This window comes from Moschus berezovskii, chromosome 20 (assembly GCF_049115385.1).
Source record: "Moschus berezovskii isolate FMDL1 chromosome 20, NW_MosBer_1.0, whole genome shotgun sequence".
In the NCBI taxonomy this organism is placed as follows: Eukaryota; Metazoa; Chordata; class Mammalia; order Artiodactyla; family Moschidae; genus Moschus; species Moschus berezovskii.
The window spans coordinates 32,191,753-32,216,099 of NC_142479.1; the positions used below are offsets into that span (position 1 = coordinate 32,191,753).

At 42.8% G+C, this 24,347-nt stretch overlaps 1 protein-coding gene across 5 annotated transcripts in view; it reads right to left on the reverse strand.

The window, feature by feature from the left end:
• The window catches only part of FAM222B (family with sequence similarity 222 member B), a 61,408-nt gene that overhangs the window by 5,009 nt on the left and 32,052 nt on the right, over nucleotides 1-24,347 (reverse strand). For 4 of the 5 annotated variants that reach the window (XR_008682716.2, XM_055402166.2, XM_088828720.1 and 1 more), the window contains exon 2: nucleotides 5,408-5,529. The exons of the other annotated variant lie outside the window; for it this stretch is intronic. Coding sequence is in view for 2 of the 4 variants with exons in the window: in XM_055402166.2 (XP_055258141.2) it covers nucleotides 5,408-5,489 (82 nt within the window). In the remaining 2 variants the exon portion in view is untranslated. The remainder of the gene's footprint in view (nucleotides 1-5,407; nucleotides 5,530-24,347) is intronic. 5 annotated transcript variants of the gene reach the window in all.

Here is a 24,347-nt window from a genome sequence, read left to right on the forward strand (position 1 = left end):
GAGGGTCTCCCCTGAGTATACACAGAAGGTGCTTAATAAAGGCTTGCTGAGTAAGTACACAGACTCCCCGAAGCAGAAAAAAAAAAAAAAGAGGGGTGTGCTTGGCTGGGAGCCTGGGTTCAGCTATCTGACTCCCTCCCTACTTCCTCCCTGTGCCGGAGGCGGCCAGGGCAGACCAAGGACTACGCTGACCAAATGCCTGGCTTGTGGCCTCAGCGGGCCTGGCCCAAAGGAGACCCCATTCAAAGCCATGTCGCTGGGCATCACTGGACAGAAGTCGTCTAGTGAGTGCCAGCAGGGAGAGGGCACAGCTGCGCGCATCAGGTGGCACTGCTGGTTGGCTGGCAGCAACTGCTTAAAACTGCTGCTCTCCTCAGAAGCAAGAAAAGAAAGCTCCAGTTCAGGAGGGGCAGAGAGATCCGGACTCATGCTCAAAGAGGCAGGACTCAGCAAAAAAGGGTACAGAAAGGAAAAGGTTTGTGTTTTCAAACGCTGGCACAGTGCCTTGAACTTGGTAGGCATTCTAACGTATTCAAGGCTCTACTTTATTTACTGAGGGCTGAATACCTGCTCCATCCATAATCGCAATGTTTATAAGATGACTGATCTGCAGAAGGCCTTAGAAGGACGAATGTGACAGTGACAATTGAAGGTAGGAAGCAGAAGGAGGCAGAGGCCTGGAAGTCTCCCACCCACTAGGCAGCACTAGATGGCAAGAAGGGTCAAAGCCTGGAGAACAGATTTCTGCTGCTGCTTGTAAGCCTCTGACCCTTAACGAGCTTCAGGATCCATAAAGTGGGGGCCATTTTCGGACCTGTCTTACACTTTCTTGCACAGAGAACACCAAAAAAGTCTGGGATTACTGAAGAACGTCCCTAAACTCAAGGCACCAGAACTCCATGAGAAGGTGCCCTGGTCAGCCACTGCACTTTCATGTGACCGATGAGAAGTGTGTGACACTCCTGGCTTGGCACCTTCCTTACCCGGAGCAGACTTGAAGTAAGTACCTATAAGTATACTGTCTGGCTGAACAGCTGGGATTCAGCTGAACAGGAGGAGTCTGAAGCTGCTGCGTTTCCATTCACACAGGAAATGAAGGTCTATCCCTCCATGTAGGAAGAGTCTTGCTCCATGTTAACAAGCTTCTCTCCTTGAAGGCCAACAAGAAAGGCTGGTACAGTGGCTTGCTGAATAACAGAGCTCCTTTGCTCCAAGTCAATACCAACTCTCAAGCTAGTTTCTTCTAGCAGAGGCATAAGGTGTGCTGGCCTCAAACAGGAGGACGGGACAGGATGCTACACCGACTATTTCCCTCTGTCCTGGCTCCACTGATGTTGACAATGGTGATGAGATGAGGCGCAGGGAGGCTGGACACAGGCTATAGCACGTTAAGGAAGACTCTCAAGAATGACAGATGAGCATACTGGACAAGAAAGAGGTCACATTCTGGGGCTCTGACACCACCCACTTCACATACCAGACTTCAGCCCAACCCCTCTGTTTTTCTCAGCACTTCATCTCAGCCCCCACACAGGCACCCTGGAGCCTTTCTTTCTTCTGCATCATCTTCCTCTAAGTGCACAGCTGACACAGGCACTACAGCTTTGCAAGCAACTTATTTAACTCTGGTACCAACGGTGTCATTAATCAAGGCATAAAGCAGTGGAGAACAGAGACTCTGTGGTTAGAAAAAAGAGACTGGATTCAAGCACTGGCTTTATTATCTGACTACTCAGAGTGTCTGTCGCTCAGTCATTCCTCATGTATAAACAGCAAGGATACCTGCTGTCCTACCTCACAGAATTACTAAGATCAAAAAATCCGATGGACAGGAAATGCTCTGTGAACAGGACCTCTAACTGTCAATGGTAATTATTCAAGGATAGCAGGTTTTGCTGAGTTTGCCCACAGATGGGACAAAGTAACCTCACCATGAAAGCCCTAAATGCAGGATCTCCCAGACTTGAGTCTGAGCATTAAATGTAGTAGAGAAAGTTTCAAGGACTAGGGACTGGGGGGTGGGGGCATCTCCCTGAATCGAAGCTTCCCTACAAGGACCTCCCCGTTTATCTTTCTGTTTTGAAGATCAGAAGACACAGTGGCTTATGTAGCAGGAACGTCTAACCTGTGGAGACACAGGCTCTGTGCATCAAATACAGGCTTTGGAGTATGACCTAAGAGTGAATTCTAGCCTAGTCACTGATTAGTAATGTGACATTGACAAGTGACAAACACTCTCATGCTTAAAAGAAAGATAAGTGAGTCTCCCATATGGAACTATTGAAGAATGAATGGGAACGTACATAAAAATACGCAAGATAGTGCCTGGCATATGGTAAGCACTCAACAAATGTTAGCTAATATTTCTGATGTTTCTGCGTTTATCCAGTCACTGGGCCAATTTGCCATTTCCAGATCTTTCCACTAGGGGGCAGATAAGCATACGAGAGTACAGTAAAAGATTAATTTTGATTATTTGTTCTAGGTCCCAAGACTCTACAATGAAAGAGGTCACAGTCGCTGTCTGAAAGACAATCTGAAGACCAGGGACCTTTGGTCATTTCAACCACTCTACCCAGAAATCTTTATCAAGCCACCCTATATATACACCTGACTGTGAGCTGGAGAAACAGGAGCAGAGGCCTGGGGTTAATGAAGGAAAAAAAAAGTTCAAAAGCAACAGTTTCTGGGGAATTGGGAGACGATGGCTTAGAGAAAAACAAATTTTTCAAGTACAAAGTTCCAAAATGGCTGAGGTCTCCCGAACCATGTGATGTTACAGAATAACAATCCAGGAAAGTTCTGGGAGGGCAGCCACTAACCACAATTGTGGTCTTCTAGCCTGTGCAGGATGTCCCTTAATCCAGTCTGCACTAAGGCAAGTCATACTTTTGGTGGGAAAATACATCACACCCTCCTATACATGTAGAAGAGGATGGGGAGAAGAGAAAACACTGGTGTCTGAAGGGACTGATATGATTCTGTACATACAGCAGCTCAAGCCGGGGGCAGACTGATCAGCCAGGTGACTGACAGTGCTGGGCCAAAAAGCCACATATCCCCTCTCCTGAGCCCTGACCCATCTCCCCTGCCTTAAGCTGACTATTACAATATAAAATATACTAAGCTATTAAGACTGATGCTGGGAAAGACTGAGGGCTGAAAAAGAGGGCGTCAGAGGATGAGATGGCTGGATGGTATCACCAATACAATTAACATGAACTTGGGCAAACTCCAAGAGATGGTGAGGGACAGGGAGGCCTGGCGTGCTGCAGTCCATAGGGTCGCAAAGAGTTGGACACTACTGGGCGACTGAATGACAACAAAGCTATAAATATCTGAACCCCATGGAGTTTCCTAGGTAGCACCAGTGGTAAAGAACCCGCCTGCAGTGCAGGACACATAGAGACATTAGTTCAATCCCTGGGTTGGGAAGATCCCCTGGAGGAGGGCATGGCAACCCACTCCAGTATTCTGCCTGGAGAACTGCCATGGACAGAGGAATCTGGTGGGTCACAAAAAGTCAGACATGACTGAAGCAACTTAGCATGCACACACTCCATGCCCACCTCACTAGACATTGCGTTCTGTGTTCTGAGCAACTTTTAAGACCCTCCTTAGGATGCGAGCAGGGAAAGGCTGAACAGCAGTCACAGGTCTTGACAGCTGGTAGACGTGGGCTCTGAGCAGCACCTTAGCTTCTGGTTTCTGAAGTAGACAGTTTACTCTGTCCCATCTTAATGGTAAATGCTTAATGCTAAGAGCTGTACACCACTGGGTTTTCTTCTCTGCAAAAGTTTAGGTGTAGTTAAGGAGAGTCACAAGAGAGTTGAAGGGATTCAAATACACTGTCCCCCAAATGGATAGGTAAGCCTGAAATCAGAGAAAAAGGACACCTCAATTCTTGAACACAGATCTGGGACAGAGGTTTTGGCAGAGGTGACTCAGGGGCTGCTTTGGGGAGAAGGGAGATAAAGATAAAGCTGCCAATCTGCCTTTCCTCCTAGATGGTTCAGCCCTTGACAGTACATCTCTGGGTGAAGCTGTCAGAGTGTATAAAGGACCCAGAAGAAAGACAGTGAGCGGCTCTGTCATCTTAGTGCATGCTTCTGAGCACACTCCCTCCCCAGCTGTGTGCCTGGAAGCCTGCACCGAGTCACAGTGTGTGAGCATGTGGCTCTGGGTGGCCAGAGAGTCCAGACAACACCCTCACCCGATCAGCACTCAGAGGGAGAAAGAAAGGCTGGGGAAAAGCTGGGACAGGAGCTTGCCTACTGTGTCAGGTAGCTGCAAAAGACTGACACCCTCAGCTCTCATGGAGCAGGGAGCAGCAAACTACAGCCTGAAAGCCAGCGCCGGGCTGCTGGGCTTCTGTAGACGGTTGTGCTGGAGCACAGCCGCACTCACTTGTTTACATACTCCTACAGCCGCCTGTGCCCCGTGAGAGCAGAGGTGAGAACACACAACAGACCACGTGGTATGATCCATTTGACCCTTGTCAGAAAAAGCTTGCCAACCTCTGTCATAAAGGAGTCAGGTAACCTGTTGAGGCTCTTTTTCTGTTAAAGGGTAAGCTGAGATGCCTCGTTGATGTTCCCTTTTTGCTCTGAAAGGAAACTCTATTCCAAATTTAGGGTCATCTACTCGAAGACGCCGTGCATGGTGATAAGCCAGGAATAGAATCTTCCTTTGCACATTCACGTAGTACAGGGATAGAAGGTAGGAATCTGGGAAAATACAAAGTCTGAAGCCCCAGTGCCAGCCAATGTAATACAGGAAGCTAGCAGTTCTCCAAAATCCCGTCTTGGGGGAAGAATATTAACAGGAAGATGCCCAGAGAGGCTGAGAAAGCTAGATTGTTCCATATCCCTTTTGGAGGTGAGAGTTTGTTTGCTGTGAGTTGCGGGCACTGGATCAGAAGGGAAACAGCAAGGCCAAGGGGGAATGGCCTGTCTCTGTGGCAGAGGGCACTCAGAGAGCTCCAAACAACACAACAGTGCAAACAGTTTGTTTCAGGGATACAGTAAGTAATCTGGACTGTGCGTTTTCATTCCATTCTTCCCAGGGTTCAAACTGAAACACTTCCTTGAAGGGTGATATATAAATATATGATATATGTTAACACTGGGCTGTAAACTCCATATAGCCCTACTGCTCAACAGACATCTATCAGCAACAATTAAAATTAAGATGACACACACTGGGGAATCTAGTATTTAAGAGGCTCTCTCTGATCAGAGAAGCGTCTCACATTGCCGACAAGTTCTGCAGCTGTTTTCTTGCTGTCTGTGCTGAAGAACATCTTGGAGGTACCAAAGCCAGGGGACCCCAAAGTTGTCTCTGGGAGAACCTGAATGGAGGGGAAAAATAAAGGACCGCATGTTTCCCTGGGATCCAGATTACTTACATTTCTGAAGTCCAGTGTTCATCTGCGTGTGAGAAAGAAGCTGAAAGGACAGGTCACCTGGCCCTGGCAGACAGGCTAGCATGGCAGACCGGCATCAACACGACATGAGGCAGTCACTCACACTGGAACCACAAAAAAACAAGGTCATGGAACACAAAGCAACTCACTCCAGGAAGATACCAGGGACATCGGATATCAGCAGCAGAGGCCCAAGTTTAGATAGATAAGCAATTTAATTAGCAGCATGTAGGATGAAAATATATCTATGTCTTTATCTGTAGAAACAATTTGCTTTCTACTTATTGCTATGGCTCAAATATTTCAGTCAGCACAGATGCCTGGATGCAGAAAATAAAAACTACAAAATACCGATCCACACAAACAACTGAAGGTCTTTATATTCACAAGCTACGGACGCACTCGCTTGGCGCTTTTTCCCACAGGCTGCCTCTCCTTACAGCTTTTGAGTAAGCCCACATGGCAGCCACATAAATGGTATGCTGGCTCTCCTCCGTGCCCCAGCTAAGGCAGGCACAGAAAGGCTAGGGCACAGTCCAACTAAGGTGAAGGAAAAGATGATTTCTCCCTCAAAACAGAACAGCATTCCTGAAGACAGCTCAACCCAGAGGCCTGGCTCAGTCTATTCACAGCCCTGACTGGGGGCCGGGGGAGCCAGACACTTCCAGAGACAGTACAGTATATGAGATGCAGACACCAAAATCCAACTTGTGACCCTAGTAATCTGAGCTGACTTTTGTTTTTTTGGCCATACCACTCAGCTTGCAGGATCTTAATTTTGCCAACCAGGGACTGAATTTTGGCCCTCAGAGATGAAAGGGCAGAGTCCTGACCACTGGACCACCAGGGAATTCGCCTGAACTTACTTTTAAAAAGAAGGAATAAGAGCATCCTAGGAGACAAGGCTAACTACTATTAAAGCAAATTCTGTCTGCAAGTTTCTGGGGATTCACCTTCCTATGGCCTTTCACACAATTAGACCTCCAGAGCCACTCCCCCCCCCAAAAAAAGGAGAAAGAAACAGCTTTGCTCCCAGGGTAAATCAAGGAAGTGGTAGGCTGCCAGCAGTCCTCTTTGGGCAGGTGATTCTGATGTTGTAACAAGATGGCATGGTTACATCAGTGACGTCTTCCAACAAGACACACACAGCCCAAGCAAGCAAACACTGATGTAGCCTTCTGGAGGGAAGGAAGCTTTGTCAACAATTCAAGCTCCCCATGTACCAAGGACCATGCTTCTCTCCCATCCAAGTACTAACCAGGACTGACCCTGCTTAACTTCAAGATCAGGCGCGTTCAGGGTGGTATAGTCGTGGAGTACGCGTTTCCCAAACAACTGTAATATACTAAATCATACTGAATTCCTTTCCCACACTGCAAACCCCAGAAATCAGGGTGGCTTGGTATTAAGGCTTTCAGATCACAACAAAAGAGGAACGGTGTGGGCTGGGGGGTGGGGAGGGGTGAAGGGGAAGCTCAATTGTTAAACAAAGACCACAAAACCTCCTTCTTTCCCTTAAAGGGTCCTCTCAGGTATGTGAAAACTACCTTGTTACGATGAGTATCAGAGAGCTCCAGCTTGCAAGGGCAGGTAGCTGAAAAGAGACTTTGTGAAAGAGGCTGCTCAGACTGTGTCTAAGATAGCAACTGCAGACAGAACTGAAGAGTGAAAGCCTCAATGAGAACAGAACTGCCCTGGAGTTCTGGCACAGATTCGGTCTTTTCAGGTCTCTGGTGGGTGGGATGACAGAATCAACACAGTGTGCCAACTGCAGTGCCTTGAGAAATAAAAAGTCTTCTGTTAGGGTCAAACGACTGAGGTACTGCTTACAACCCTTCCCTTGTGAACGCTGATCTCTGTTTAATAACCTCTCCCCTATGGTCCTAATACAGCTGAGGGCAAACTCCAAGGAAAGGAAGAGAATTAACAAACACTGGAGCCTAGTATCGTGCAAAGGGTTGTATGAGGGGCTTTAGTGATGTTTTCCTTCTGAGATCTCCCAACCTTTCTTGGAGGTAGGCAATAATTTCACTTGCTGTCTCATCATCTCTAGCCTGGATCACGACAACAGCCTTCCAAATGACCTCTCTGTTCCACCCTTGCTCCTATCAACCCATCTATTCTCCACACTGCAGCCAGAGTAATTTATTTTTTTAATTGGAAACCGTATCAGCTCAAAAATCTCCAACAACTTCCCCTCTCACTTAGAATAAAATACCAAATCCTAACATGACCCACAAGGCCTTCTATGATGTTACTATCATGTATCTGACCTCATCTTCTAACCTCCCCTGACCCTTTTGCTGACTCTACTTCCAGCCACAGTGGTCTCCTTGGAACTCTTGCAACGAGCCAAGCACACTCCCATCTCCAGGCCTTGTACTTCACCTGGAAAGCCAAGAGACTGTGATGATGCAGGTACAAAAAACACATTCATTCAGCTCTTTTGCAGATACACTCTCTCCCTGTACTTTTTAGAAGGAACCAATCTGCAAATGATCACTGTCATCTCTGATAGACCTAGCAAATCCTGAAGCCTGCAACCACGAGACAAGTGGGGGTTGTGGATCCTAAAGAGCTGACCATAACATACTGCCCTTCAAGCCACAACTCTGGATTCCAACAGGAAGAACAGGAGAGAATTAAGCCAGCAGAACTGTGGCAAAAGGCATTAGTGATTTACTGACAGCAAACAAAGGAACAAAAATAAGAGGTGAGTTCTGTAAAGACTCCAGAAAGTCAGTTTTTAGTCTGAGCAGGAAGCAGTCCCGGAGTTTGGGACCTCGGATGATTATGTTCCCAACCAGAACCCCCCAGCAAGTCTATCTCCTGAGCCCTCACTGGCACTACCTGGGCTGCCAAGAGCACAGTCCCTCATCTGTGCACACTTCCTTTGAGAGTTCAGGGACCTGCCATCCTTTCCAAAAGACTGCCTCTTGAACTAAGGAAATCTTCGAGCCCCCTGAGCAGTTTTACTGAAGTCAGGAATCAATTTCTGCCAGGGCAGGGAAGATAGAGAACGTGGCAAGGTCACGAGGGTTGTAAGGAAATAGGAAGGAAGCAACTTGCTTCCACAAGCCATTCGAAAGCAGGGATGCATTGTACAAAGCACTTCTCTGGAGGCTTGGCAGCTGAATACAAACCTTTTATTTAAAAACTTCAAGCCACCCACACATTTTGATTACCATCTGGCTTTTTCTTAAATGTATATTCCACTGTAAGTTACAGCTGATAACTTCCACAAGCACAATTAGACCCAGAAATCAACATTACCTCTACCTTGTCTGAAAGGGCTTCAAAATTTAAATCCTGACTTCTGAACAGCATCAAGTAGCAACCTGGTGCTCAGGCCAAATGAGCTGCAGACATCACAGAGAAAGAAAAAAGATCTCCTTGGCAGAGTTTCTCTGTGCGCTCTCAGCCAGCTTTCCTACCACCAGCTGGTCTGCTCCCTAAGCAGGGGGACGACAGTATCACAGTGAGCACAGAACTAAGGTGTTCAGACACTCCTGGAGCATTTGCACAAGTGCTGGCTTTTCCCAGACTACCTCTAATTAAGGAACAAAACTCTGACCCCACTGGGAAAATTCAAAAGGACTTTCAACCGTGCCCCCCACCCCTCCCCCGCCTCACTGAGGTTAACAGAGGTTTTATTAGAGCTGTGAGGTCACTCTCTCTGCTCTCCTGGGTAACATCTGATAAAGAGCCATCTCTGCCTTAGGACAGGTTTGTGCCGGTAGGAAAACCTCAGCTGTTTGTACTGTTTGTCCCTGTTTATGCTTAACGACCACTGGAGGGTAGAAAATGAGGAAAAGAAAGACTCCTCTTCTTTTTTTTTTTCCAGTGGGAAAAGGAGGGGAGAGAAAATACTAGCAAAGGTTTTTTTACTTGGGAGTCGGGGGTGAAGTGATGGAGAGTCATGACCTCCCAGCAGTCTCCCACCCACAGTCTCGTGCCTTCCCTTATTTCCAACAATCTCTCCTGCTTTCCTTTTCTTTCTCTGACTTCAACCCCACTTTCAAAAAGAATTACCACCTTCCCCAAAGTAAAAGTTGACAAACCCAATTTCTGATTCACGCTGTGGTTCAAAATTTTAAATCTGCCATTTATGGATTTTAATTAAAAAATAAAATTGAGAGCAGTGCCATCTCTGAAATCCCAAGTAAAAAAAAGAAAATGTTATGCCCCCTTGTTATCAGACTCCACTTTATAAAATACACCCAACGGTGAAAATCCTCAGTCCATGCATCTTAAGAGAGTATGATTAATCCTGGGAAACTGCATTCATTGAAAGAGTCATCACTGTCTTTGACTACTAAGTTTTCTCATCCATGAGGTAAAGGCTTATCTAAAAAGACTACCTTTCAGTAGTGGGGGCAGAATTCTCATCCTACTGCTCCCCATTCCTTTACTCCTGGGGTCCAAGAAATTAGGTTAAAAACCAAAGGGAATACTGCTCTGGGAAAAATAAACAGGGACAAGATGGTAAAATATTACATGTTCATCAAACCAGATTCTACAGAACCAGTCCTCTTTAAGGTCTGTGTCACTGAAATCATCTATTCAAACAAATAATTCTGTCAGTCCAGGTAACTGGCAACTTCCAACTACCTTGTACTTTTCACTACTAACCCAATCTCAATAACATTCAGTCACTCCTCAAGGGCATCTTTCTTCTCTATCTTTAACACAATAGGGGACTTATCACTACCAATTGAGACCTCACAACTCTAAGCTGGGAGAAAGAGCAGGTGAGAAAGATGGACATTCACTCTGGACTAACTGCTGTAAGCCCAGAACCACCCCTGCTGCAAACCACGTCCACAAAGCTGAACACATGAGGCTCAAGGGGTTTGGAAACATTATTTCTAACTACCTTTTAAGACCCATCACAAAAGGTCCTGTTCCTATCCTATGCCCTCCACCCCACCCCACCACAGTGTCACTCAAGGTGCTTTCTCTGCCAGTGCTTTCTTTAGCATAAGCTTTCTTTCCTGGATCCTCTCATTATTTATTTCATCTAAGGACCCAAGTGCTTGCTTTCTCCTGAATTTGTTATTCAGGTCCCAAGAAAGTATTTGCCCTGGACATTCTAACCTTTCAACTTGAGCTTCTGAAGACTATCTTTTATTTATCCTTCCCAGTTACAGGGTCAGGACCAAGATTATTCATGTAACAGATGTTTAATAAATACTGCTGGCTCACATTCCAAAAGAATAGCAGATACTTTAATCCCAGGGTCTGGAATTTATCTGAATTTAGGTCCTTGAAACACATGAATAACACAAGTGCCAAACATTGTCTGTGCCGGCGTGCACACAGGTGCCTTTACTCTGGGAATGAGAGAGCAGAAGAGACAAAAACTGCCTAGGTGCTTAAGAGTATCCGCCGGCTTCTGTACATTAATTACCATCAGGTAGAAATCAGTGTTCCTAAAAATGTGAAATGAAGGTTACAAGCTGCTAAATCACAATGTGTAGTTTGTTGTTACTGCATGTAATAGCCTTCAGTTTCCTAACAGGGCTGTATCACTATAACTTAAGCTGAACCATTTTAGAAAGACCGACAACCTTTGTACTTAACCACATTTATAATCACAAGCAGAGCTGTCAGGTTGATAGGATATTATTCATAAGTACCTGGCACTGTGCACAGCAAGACAAAGAGATTAATAAGAAATCAGAAGAAACCGTTTCCTTGAGATAATACACAAATATCGGATTTTTTCCTTTTACAATTTCTTGTAGATCCCTGTACCAAATCAGAAAGCTTTTGATTATTACTCAGATGAAATATAATTCAACAAATAACCTATAATTATGTGGCAATTTTTAATCTTCAAAGCCCTGCATCGCCCATGAGTTCATGAAAAGCTGCTAGAGAAGCACAGCTCTCACACTCAGACGGGGAAACTGAGGCAAAAAAAAGGAAATCTGTAGGAAAGATATCAAAGTTGGGTGCAATTTTAAGGCTCAGAGTCTCTAAAAAGTCTTCTAATAGGCACTGACTGAGCTCAAAACAAGTCACACCATAGACAGGCATTTATTCTGATAAAAATGAAATAAGTCAGGTCCTCAGTACAGCTTCTGTAATCTTATAGATCAAAGCCACAACATGGAAAAAGAATTTTAAGAATTTAGCAGGCTGTTTAAAAAGCTTGGCAAGCATGTGTTCAAAGAGCAGCTAAAGAAGCTGCTTGTGCAGGCCGTTCCTTCTCCCTCAACTGCACGCAGGCCACGTTCTCCAGGGACTCTCTGGCCCCAGAGAAGGCCTCAACCTCAGTCTAGAGTCTGGCTTTCAAGTTTGAAGGGTGGAAGAAATATAAGAGACTTAAGGTCATTTAGAAAGCCTGCCACATTTTAAACAAATTTATTTTACTGAAATATAGTTAATTTAAATGTTAATTTCTGCTGTATACCAAAGTGATTCCGTTCTACATATATATACATTCTTTTTCATACTCTTTTTTTCATTAGGACCTTGCTGTGTATCCATTCTATATATAATAATAGTTAGCATCTGCTAATCCCAAACTCCCAATCCATCTCGCCCCCGCACCCCCCCTACCTTGGCAACTACAAGTCTGTTCTCTATGTCTGTAAGTCTGATGCTGTTTCATAAATAAAGTTCATTTGTGTCATATTTTAGATTCCACATATAAGTGACAGCATATGGTATTTTTCTTTTCTCTTTTGGCTGCGCCACATGGCTTACGGGACCCTCAGTTCCCCGGTCAGGAATCAAATCCTGGTCACGGTGGTGAAAGTCCAGAATCCTAACCACCAGGTCACCAGGGAACTCCCCTTCTCCTTCCCTTTCTGACTTATTTCACTTTGTACGATAATCTCTAGGTCTAACTATGTCGCTACAAATGGCATTATTTCATTCTTTTTTATAAGGCTCTCCATTTTGAGCACATAAACTACAAGGTATTATTCTAAAGCAAGTCTAAATGAAAGTGTTTGGGTCTGTGTGTGTTTCTTCACCCTGAGGCCCAGGTGTCTCCCTTTTCTGGGTCTAAACTGCATCACCCAAAGCTCACTGCTGTGTTTAGAAATTTTGAGAGAAATGTATCAGTTCAGTTCAGTCGCTCAGTCGTGTCTGACTCTTAGCGACCCCATGAACCACAGCATGCCAGGCCTCCCTGTCCATCACCAACTCCCGGAGTTCACTCAAACTCAGGTCCATCGAGTCGGTGATGCCATCCAACCATCTCATTGTCTGTCGTCCCCGTCTCCTCCCACCCTCAATCGCTCCCAGCATCAGAGTTTTTTCCAGTGAGTCAACTCGTCGCATGAGGTGGCCAAAGTATTGGAGTTTCAGCTTCAGCATAAGTCCTTCCAATGAACACCCAGGATTGATCTCGTTTAGAATGGACTGGTTGGATCTCCTTGCAGTCCAAGGGACTCTCAAGAGTCTTCTCCAGCACCACAGTTCAAAAGCATCAATTCTTTGGCGATCAGCTTTCTTCACAGTCCAACTCTCACATCCATACATGACCACGGGAAAAACCATAGCCTTGACCAGATGGACCTCGGCTGGCAAAGTAATGTCTCTGCTTTTTAATATGCTATCTATAACTTTCCTTCCAAGGAGTAAGCGTCTTTTAATTTCATGGCTGCAATCAGCATCTGCAGTGATTTTGGAGTCCAAAAAAATAAAGTCTGACACTGTTTCCACTGTTTCCCCATCTATTTCCCAAGAAGTGATGGGACCAGATGCCATGATCTTCGTTTTCTGAATGTTGAGCTTCAAGCCAACCTTTTCACTCTTCTCTTTCACTTTCATCAAGAGGCCTTTGAGTTCCTCTTCACTTTCTGCCATGAGGGTGGTGTCATCTGCATATCTGAGGTTATTGATATTTCTCCCAGCAATCTTGATTCCAGCTTGTGCTTCTTCCAGCCCAGCGTTTCTCATGATGTACTCTGCATATAAGTTAAATAAGCAGGGTGACAATATACAACCTTGACGTACTCCTTTTCCTATTTGGAACCAGTCTGTTGTTCCATGTCCAGTTCTAACTGTAGCTTCCTGACCTGCATACAGGTTTCTCAAGAGGCAGGTCAGGTGGTCTGGTATTCCCATCTCTTTCAGAATTTTCCACAGTTTATTGTGATCCACACAGTCAAAGGCCTTGGCATAGTCAATGAAGCAGAAATAGATGTTTTTCTGGAACTCTCTTGCTTTCTCCATAATCCAGCGGATGTTGGCAATTTGATCTCCAGTGCCTCTGCCTTTTCTAAAACCTGCTTGAACATCAGGAAATGTATAAACCTGTATTTTTGCTATGTACTGAGTAACACTGATTTATACTAAGAAGGTAGTTTGTCAAAACTGCAGAGAACGTTTTAATGAAATTTTGAACAGGTGTTGAAGAGTTATGAACGGAAGCAGGGAAGGAGGCAGCAACAACATGTGAATGAATGCACGTCAGTGGAGTGAAGACACGAATCCCATCAAAGTTGTTGGAGAAATGTAAGCAACTCCAAACACACAAGGAAATTGTGCAACTATCTAACAATTAAAGAAATGTAAATTAAACAGATGACATTTTATTTTTGCTTAAAAATTGACAAACATGTTTGAAAAAAAGTCTAAAACACACCAAGTCAAGGATTCAGTGAAAAGTCACTAAAGGTAGATGCTAAATTGACACACTTTCTAAAAAAATACGAGCAGTTTTTAAAATACTCATACTCTTTTAATATAATAATTATACTTCTAAAGTCTAACTTAAGAAAATAATCAGAAATGTAAACAAAGATTTACACACAACTCTCTTCACTACAGTATGGTTCATAATTGTGTGAAAACTCCAACAATCTAAATGTCCAAAGGCAAGGAAATCATTATATAAATTATGGGATATTCATCTAATAAAATCAGTATAAGCCTCCCAAATTAAATATATATGTATATATATCATTAAAGAATATCTAAAGACAAATAATGGTTGTAAGTGCTGGGTTTAAAAAGTACATATAATACATAAGTATGGTATAATAATAATTTTGTAAAATTTATTATATATATATGGAAATTATGAAGTCATTTGTATTTGACCACTAAATGCATTACAGCACTCTGTGGGAATGAATTCTCACTCCTGGACTATGTAGTTTAGGATAACATTCTACTCAGCTTTCGTTTCTTGATTATAAAACCAAGAGAGCCAAAGAAGTCAACAGAATTTAGGGAAAAGCTGGGTGGCAAGGGCAGTCATTTTCTGGTAAGGTTTCAACAGTAGAAAACTCACAAACAGAAAAGCATCCAGTGCCGCTCAAATTACCTGAAGAAACCTGGATTAACAAGAGGCACAACATCGAAGTGGCTAAGAGACAAGCTGCTGCTGCTGCTAAGTCACTTCAGTCGTGTACGACTCTGTGTGACCCCATAGACGGCAGCCCACCAGGCTCCGCCGTCCCTGGGATTCTCCAGGCAAGAACACTGGAGGGGGTTGCCATTTCCTTCTCCAATGCATGAAAGTGAAAAGTAAAAGTGAAAGTGAAGTTGCTCAGTTGTGTCCGACTCTTCGTGCAAAGTGAAGTTGCTCAGTTGTGTCCGACTCTTCGTGACTGCATGGACTTCAGCCCACCAGGCTCCTCCATCCATGGGATTTTCCAGGCAAGAGACCTGGAGTGGGGTGCTATTGCCTTCTCCAAAGAGATAAGACTGGGTTTGAATTAAAACTGGACAACACTGAGATCTCTGCTCTCTACCAGTTGTGTGACCCTGGGGAAAAAACTTCATCTGTAAAATGTTACCTACTTCATGGTATCATTTTAAGGATTAAATGAGTTTAATATACTTAAGTGTTTAGGACACCAGTGTGAACACTGTTCAGATGTTGGCTAATCTATCCTATAATCTATCAAAATCCAGGTCACTTTTTATTTTGCCACCAGAACTAAACCACCCTCTTAGACTCTATAGTTCTTTACACTTTGAAACATGTTTGCATACATTATTTCACTTGAAATTGAAAGCAAGCTTTTAATCCAGATGGAGTAAGTGTCATTCCCTTTCCACAGATTAGGAAACCCAGGTCTAGAAAGGTTAGGTAACTCGTCCAGTGACACACAGCTGGGATGGTAAACCTCAATGACAGTCTCTGTCTCAACTCCCAGACCTGTAGCTCATTCCGTCAGACAAATATTTTCTAATCCACAGGCTTTAAAAAACCACAAAGTAACAGTTAAGAATGCTTCTTGTTTCATGACTCTGTCCCAGCTATTTAAATTATGAGCATATTTACTGGGATGCAGCCTTCATTGTGGGCACAAAGACGTTCAGAAAACGCTGCACCATACCACAGCTGCCTCTCAAGCCAATATTTATTGAGCACCTATCATAGCCCTCTTCCTACACTATTATATACAACAAAAACATACAATTCTAGGCCATGGCATTGTCTTTTAAGTGTAAATGTAATTACTGACTCTCCTATGGATTTGGGGAACTACCTGCCGCAGATCAGCTCTTCACTCTGTAACTCTATTATACTTTGGATAGTCTAACACTTCGGAAATGGCTTTCAGTGAAAATTCCTTTCAAAAAACAAGGAGCGGGGGAACAACTATAGGCAGAGTAAGAACGCACCGGGAAAGTAACTGCATAAAGGCAAAGGGGAGCTTTAGGTCTGAGTGGCCGGACTTCTTCCCGGAGAAAGCTTTATCATCCACACTGAGGGAAGTGCACCAGAGAATACGACAAGCAAGGTCAACAGCTGCCTCTCGTTCTCAAGCTGCCCTTGTTCAGGAACCTCTTCCCCTCCTATTCTCAGGCTCTTTCCTGAATGGGAGAAGTCAGCCCTGACTAACTGAACACACTCTCAACTCATACCTTTTCTAAGTTGGTTTCCACTTTGGACACTCACATTATGATGGAAGCTGGGCATCACAGAGCCGACCACGGTCTCTGACAGGAAGCATCTCTCTGCTCTTTAAGGTGTTCTGAGTTCGACGGTGAAAAGGAGCTCACGCTTTTCCACGGCTATGAATCTACTCTATCTACTGTGTATTCATTTGGTCTGTTACTTTCTTAGAACCAGTTCTCTGTACACAATGCCTTGAGCTTATGTGCCTTAGGTTTCCAGTGTATTCAGTAAGGCCAGTAAATTCAGGGCAGGCAGGGAATGTTAATGATTACAGTAAACATACTGCCCTTCACTGTATCTCTAGTCTGCTGCCATCCAGGGTTAGTGTGGCAATAGGCATATTTTAAGGTTACAGAAAAAAAGCATGACTGACATACTACTTCGTTCTGTTCATTTAGGCCCTTCCTTCTGCCCCTACTCCTGTATTCTGGCCTGGAGAATTCCATACACTGTATAGTCCATGGGGTCCAAAAGAGTCAGACACGACTGAGCGACTTACACTTCTGCCCCAGTCTGAGTGGAAATTTGAGGAATTCTGATGTTACAGCCTTAGTGAAAATCAAAAGATCTTACCTTGCCATTTCACTGAGCCTCACTATCACCTGAAGCTTTATTCCACATACCCAAGGAATTACCACGCTTCTGAAGCTAAAGGTGTCTCTGAAAGCAGGAGAGGCTGTTAAACCTCCAAAGGACCTAGGAACTGACAGCTTACTGAGGAAGGAGAGCAACTCTTCCTCCCATGCCCTGCAAACCCCCACAACTAGCTAATAAAATTCAGAATACTGGCTACAGCCATAGGAAGAAGGAGAGACAGTCCCTACCTGTGCTGGAAGAATACTTTAATAGCTAGAGTAAACACCCACAAAAATAAGACTCTGAACTTAGCTTTAGGAGGCTTCCTCATTTCAAGAACTGCCTGGGAAGCAAAACTAACAGAACAGTTCTTTAAATTTTTCAAGGACACAAAGTACCACAACTCCTTCACAGATCAATCCATTAGCAGACTGGTCCTGAGAAACTCCATAATCATTCAGCACTGTTATTTGTCAGTGGGTGACTGGTTCTAACTGGTCAAATAAGTCTTATAGCAAATATTAAGTCCCACCAAACAGAACAATTTAACTCAAGATTACTTCAGCACTGAGTGAATCAGGAAAAATTATATAAATATATGGTTTATCTTACAGATATCCTAACGATCTGCCTTCCTTTATCTCAAAGATAGCTTCAAGTAACGGCTAACACTACCAAATGAACATCTTATTGACCGGCGCAGAAAACAAGTTCTCAACTCTTCTGTTCCTGGTACATGCCTCCTTCACTCGGTACACCCATTCCAGGTCCTAATTTCTACTCTATCAACTTCTCACTCTGAGGTCTCCCTCTCCAACTAAGTGTCCTAATCAACTTTCACCCAGTTCCCTCTATCAAGTCGTTTCAATTGGATAAGAAACAGAAGGTACCCAAACAGAGTGCAGAGTGAGAAAAGTATCCACAAAGTTGCAGGTGGTGAGCCCGGATGTGGGGAGCCAGAACCCAATGATGTGAGAGCACCCCCAGCAGGGGCAGATGCAGTGACTACTTCTCATTCAATAGCAATGAGCTTAAACAGGGTCTGCTCAGATCTTGGCTTCTAATTACTAAATTCTCCATTAACAGGAACAAAGGCCTTTGGAGAAATAGCTGAGACAGAGAAAATAATAGATGAGTCTGGAACATATTCCACCGCAGGAAAGGAAGTGCTCAGAGAGTAGCAGTGACATGTCAAAGAAGACAGAAGTGACAGGATGCTCAGCTGGTGAGGGAGACGCCAGAGAGCAGCTCACACAGCAGAAATCAGGGGGACACAGAATGGACACACTGAGTGGAGGAGGCACATGCTAGGAACAGTCATTAGAAACTTTGTTTTCTGCCACTGCTCATAAGATGTTGGTCTGGGTTAGTGCCAACCAACCCTTTGCAATAAAAAGACAGTAAATCACTTAGGCACCTTTCAGGTTAAACATATAGTTAAATATTTTTTCTTGATTTACTGGCAAAATCTGAGATAATCTGAATATCAAAACAAATAAAGATAGACTAAATTTAATAAAACGTAATCAAAGTGAAAGTCACTCAGTCGTGTCTAACTCTTTGTGACTCCATGGACTATACAGTCCATGGAATTCTCCAGGCCAGAATACTGGAGTGGGTAGTTGTTCCTTCTCCAGGGTATCTTCCCAAACCAGGGATTGAACCCAGGTCTCCTGCATTGCAGGCAGATTCTTCACCAGCTAAGCCACAAGGGAAGCCCAAGAATACTGCAGAGGGTAGCCTATCCCTTCCTCCAGCGGATCTTCCAGACCCAGGAATCAAACTGGGGTCTCCTGTGTTGCAGGCGGATTCTTTACCAACTGAGCTGTAATAAGTTGACTAAAATAGGAAATCATGAGCCCATACTAACGTAAATAAACTAGTAAACTGAAAGGCTTAAAAGGAAAATGATGTTTGCATAGTTTCAAATTGTCTCCTCCAAAAATATTAATTATGAAGTGAAGAGTAACTTTACACTGGAAATGCCTATAAGGAACCAGCTTAATCAAGTGATCAAACATTCTCAGTAATGAGACAAATAAAAACTCTGCATTTCTGAAAATTACGCAATGAAGAGCACAGCATCATTTCTGTGATATTCCTGTTGAAGATGTACAACCTAAATTAAACATGAGGAACAGTCCCAAACTGAGGACTTTCTACAAAACAGTCCTAAACTGAGGACTTTCTACAAAACAACTGCTGGTAGTTGTCCAGGTCATGAACGTCAAAGAAGGCCTGAAAAATTGTTCCAGATTGAAGGAGACCAAGACAGAAGAAATAAACTCAAGGTATAATCTTTTTTTGTAATAAAGAGCATTACTGGTACAATTAGTAACATTTGAGGGGGGTGCTGAGAATTATATGATGGTAATATTGTCACCATTAACTTCCTGATTTTGATGACTGCATTGTGATAATGTTGGAAAATATTCTTTGCAAAAACTAAAGTATTCAGGGATGATGGAGAATCAAGTGAGCAACTTACTCTCAAATGATTCAAGGAAGAAAAATACTCTGTACTGTACTTGCAACTTTTCTATAAATTTGAGATTGTTTCTGAATTTTTTAATTAAAATTGTTAAAACAAACAAACAAACCAAAAATAACCAAGATAGCAGTGCTGAAATCTGGAGAAGGGTAGGAGATCAAAAAGAAGAGTTGAAGAGAGTGGTCTGTTGGAAACCATTCTCATTGTGTTTTAATGCGGGTGACTCAACTCTGAATTGGTGAGTACTGACACTGGGGTTCTTGCCATCTGGAATAGGTTTCCTGTATGTAATCTTTCTGCCTCATCAACTTCTAATTTCTTTTCAATATTTATCTGAATAATATTTTCTCCTGTGTCTGCACTTACAACTCTCTCCCAGCCTCAACTCTGTTCTGGCAGTCCTTCCCCTAAGTGGATTTCATGCATCTCTCCTACCCTGAAGATCGAGAATTTCATCTTTAGAAAGATTCCCAAAGAAATATCTTATCCTGAAGGAGGTACTATTAATGATCCTCCTTTCTTCAGGCCTGGCATTCGCTAACATCCCCACCAAGTTCATGTTTTAATAAAAGTTTTTTCAGGGCCCTTCGTTCTAAACATATAACTCCCCTATGCTCCAAGGGAAAACCTTCTTAAACCTTGTAGAGTGGAACACGTTTTTTATACTCTTTCCTCCCACTATATAAAAAGTTTCAAATAACATCATAAGCTTTATCTCCAGACTTCCTGAAATGTAGCAACTATTACCAGCTTCTCCACTTTCACACCAATGGCAGCTGGCAGGCAGAGTCTTAGATATTCCACAGCAGAAAGGTTTTCAGTAACAATCAATGAAGAGCTTTGAAGCAGTACAAAGATGATGTTTATCACTCATCCTTTCTTCTTCTTTCTTATTTAGGGTGATTATGGAAGTTTTGGAAGAGGAACAACTATATCACAGCCTGTCTCCAATCAGCCATGAACTTTCCTCCCTTATTTTTTTTCTGGCCATGAGGCTTGTGGGATCTTAGTTCCCCATCAAGGGTTTAACCTAGACCCATGGCAGTGAAAGTGCAGAGTCCTACCACTGGGCTGCCAGGGAATTGCCCTTCCCTTACTTTAACAAAAGCAGACTCTTAAAATGCACTCCTTGGCAATTTATACTCAACAAAAATTCTATGCAGCCACATCCATGACTATATCTAAGGCGACTGACGGACGAGCCTAGCAACAAAGGACACTAAGGTGAACGACATCCAAAATGAAAGCCACAGCAAGTCACCTGGAGACCTAGGAACAACCTGAGCTGGAATCAGCTTCAGTCTTATGTTAAAGAGAAAATTTTGCTTACAAGCATATTCAGGGTAATCATCAAACAGCAATAGAGAAAAGGAAACAGCAAAGGAACTTCACCATCTTTAGAGAAAAACAAACTATTTTCTTTTGTTTCTTCCCTCTTTTTCTACATAGCAAGGATTGTTTCCAAATATATGATGCAACTTTCTATTAAAATCACAAACTGAAATTCCTATAGAGCTTATTAAGAAACGTATCCTCAGTGTCTTACTGATTTTAAAAGTGCTCAAAAGTTTTCTTTTGCACTCTGAAGAGAATGTCCAATGCAAGCAGAGGACTAAAATGCACCTTGCCAATTACAGTAATCTTACAACAAGTTCATACTGCTATGAATGACATTTAGTTCCATCTCAGTCTATTCTCCCAGGATAAGCAGCAATGAACTCAAGGGTATGATCTCAGAATATAAAAAGCCATTAAGGCTGTTCCTAATAGATTCTTTTAAAATATGATCCTACACAGCTCTTCAAAAGGACAGTATGCTTTAATTCTGAGATGGATTTTTACAATGCTTTGACCTCCTCTTTAAGAGAAGTCTGGAAAAAGAAGTAACTGCAGTGGCGGGGGTGGGGAACTAAATGTGTCACTCTGGTTATTAAAATCCATCAAATTCATACTTCAGCCTTAGGATAATTGCAGCCAAAAAACTGACTTGCAAGTAATTATCACCACTATCTGCAATAAAAGTTAATTGAACATAATTGAACTAACGCCCTAATCAGAGGGAAGCTGCAACTGGCGAAGGGCCCACTCCTCCTGCTCCTTCAATCTGCAAATGAAACTGCTAATGCTAATTTGTGGACAAACAAGAAATTGCTCTCATGGCTTCCCCACTGCAAATCACGAGGCAATTCCAGCTAATGCCCAGGCATGTTAGGCCAAGAGAAAAATCATTAACCAATGCTTCCTTTGATAAAGATGGATTTTAACAATAACCAAGCCCATTAGGCTGAGAGTTGCTAAGAATTGTTAAATTTCTCCCAGATGCCCTAAGTAAAGCACTGTGGCCTGATCCCTGCACCCCAGAACCATACACGAAACGCTCCCTGTACCACTAGCATGTGGCAGTAAGACGAAGAGACATTATGCAAGGCCAGGAGCTACTGTTACACAAATAATTTATCTTCTTGTAAGAGAATCCTTGGGTAATCTCATTTTTAGACAGGCAAATGGCATTGCGGATCTATTTCAACAGCAAAGATTAAATCGCTTCTGAATGAACTCTAGAATTGATAGATTCCTGCAGCCTGACTCTTCCTGCCTTCAATTCTGGACAAGGACTGTGCCCTTTCCCCTGGAATTAGTATCAGGCCTTCTGCCTTTCAATTCTGTCTACAGCCCAAGGGACTAAAACTCCGAGATGTATTATGCAGCCTTAGGTAGCCACTCATAACAGAAGGAGAATACTGTGGTCTTTATATCTACAATGACCTGTAAAGTGGGCAGAAGGCAGTAACCTATTGAGGTGACAGAAGGTAAAAGAGAAAAACAAGTACAAAGTGCTCTGTCTGCTTATTTTTTCTTAGGTGTCCGGGGCTCTATCCTGGCAAGAAGGTGGCTAGAGAAATTAATGCAATGAGAACGTTCCCTAAGGAAGCAGCTTGACCACCTGTCCCTTTGGTACACTTTTTAATAGAAGTTATTTTGGAAGGTTGCAGTTTACTTTCTCTAGTCATCAAAATACAACGTTTTCTGATGTGAAATATGAAAAGCCTAAGAACAGCTGGGCTAGGATGTAAGAGAGGGACCTAGAAACTGTAATATGGATAGTAAAGTGAAATAAGAGTTTAACCTGAACAAAAGAACACTTACTAGGAATGTCATTCATTCATTAATTTGTTCACCAGGCACCTATGATGCACCAAGTACTATGGCAGCAGCAGTACTATGTATTAGGAATACAAATACAGCAGACAAAATCCCTGATGAGATATGTGATTAATGTGATCATTTCACAATGTATACAAATATCAAATCATTATGTTGGGGGACTTTCCTAGATGTCCAATGGCTAGGATTCCTTGCTCCCAATGCAAGAGAGGGCCCAGGTGCTATCCTTGGCTAGAGAACGAGATCCCACGTGCCACAACTAAGACCCGGTGCAGCCAAATAAATATATATATTTTTAAAAAATCATTGTTGGACACCTGAAACTAACATAATATTGTATTAACAACTATACCTCAAGAAAGGAAGGAAGACAGGCAAGCAGGAATGAAGGGAGGAAGGAAACCTGAGTTGTTTCAAAACGAAAATAATGAAACAAAATACCTCCAGTAAACAATTATAAAGATGGGAGAAGACAATATGGGTCATTGAAGGCTGAGCAAGAATTTACTGGATTGAGACAGGCTACTCTAGACAGAGAAAACCAGCATAACAAAAGGCATGCAGTTGTAAAACTAAACAACTTCTTTGGGGAACCACAAGTAGCCTGGGATGAGGAGGAGAGTGTTGTTGGGTGTATGGGCTAAACTTGGAGATGAGTCTGATGTGTTAAATTATGAAGAACCTTATATTTCATACTAGGGGGAGAGAAGAGCAGATTAAAAGTAAATTAGCAGAAAAGCAGCCCTGACATCATACAGAGTAACTATAATGATTAAATGAGATCATATTTAGAAAATGCTCAGTACAGTGTCTATGCTCCATGATGGTAGTTGTAACTATTATTAGCTAATGTCAGACTTTATCCTGAAACCATGGGAGATAGGAAGAGGTTTTAAAGAGAGTAACATGATCAGATGTCTATTTTAAATAAATCTGCTGCAAGTGTGAAAGACAAATGGGAGATGGCACAAGTCAGTTAAGTGGCTACAGTGATTTCGAAGTGAGAAATGATTAAGATTTCAAATAAAGGTGTCACAGGAGGGCTGTCATACAAATGAGGGAGCAGCTTTATCTCTGAGCTCCAAAGATCAAAAATATGTTAATAAATTAAAGTCTGAAGATAGGCAATTTTAGATGAACATAAACAATAACCTGAGCTTGTTCAACAGTGGCACAGCACTAGAAATGCTAAAGCAAAAGCAATGACCCATTCATTAAGAGCGACGGAAAAAAAGTTATTTTCAGTAGCTAAAAATCTGAACTAGATGACCACTAAATCCAACTTTCAGATTCCAAGAATCTAAATCACAGGGATGATTTTGTAAAATCATTAACAATTGCTTACATTTGTAGAGAGGTATACAGTTTTCCAAGTGCTTTCATACTGATTCTCTCCCTTGAGTTGCTCAAATGCCCATGAGATCAACTGGGCAGGAATCATTAGTGCCATTTTCGCAGATAAACTAGGAAAAGCTAGTAAGAGTAGCCTGGACTACAGCCAGATTTTCTCACTCCTGGCTCTGTGCTCTTTTCCAGTTTCACCATTGCCTCCAATATGGTAGCAGTGCTGAAAAATCCATTCTGAGAAACCACCCTTCTTTGGTTACCTATTCCAATGTTTATTCTTAGAATCAGTAAATTCTTCCGCATGTTTTATTTTAGTTGTTCAGAAGTTTCAGCCTATTTCTCTGCTCTCTTCAAGATGAATAAGAGTTAAGTCATCTATCTCCATTCAATGTTCCTTCATATTTACATACTATAAAATGTCTATCATTTCTCTAATCTAGGATAACTAACCCTAATTATTAAAACTC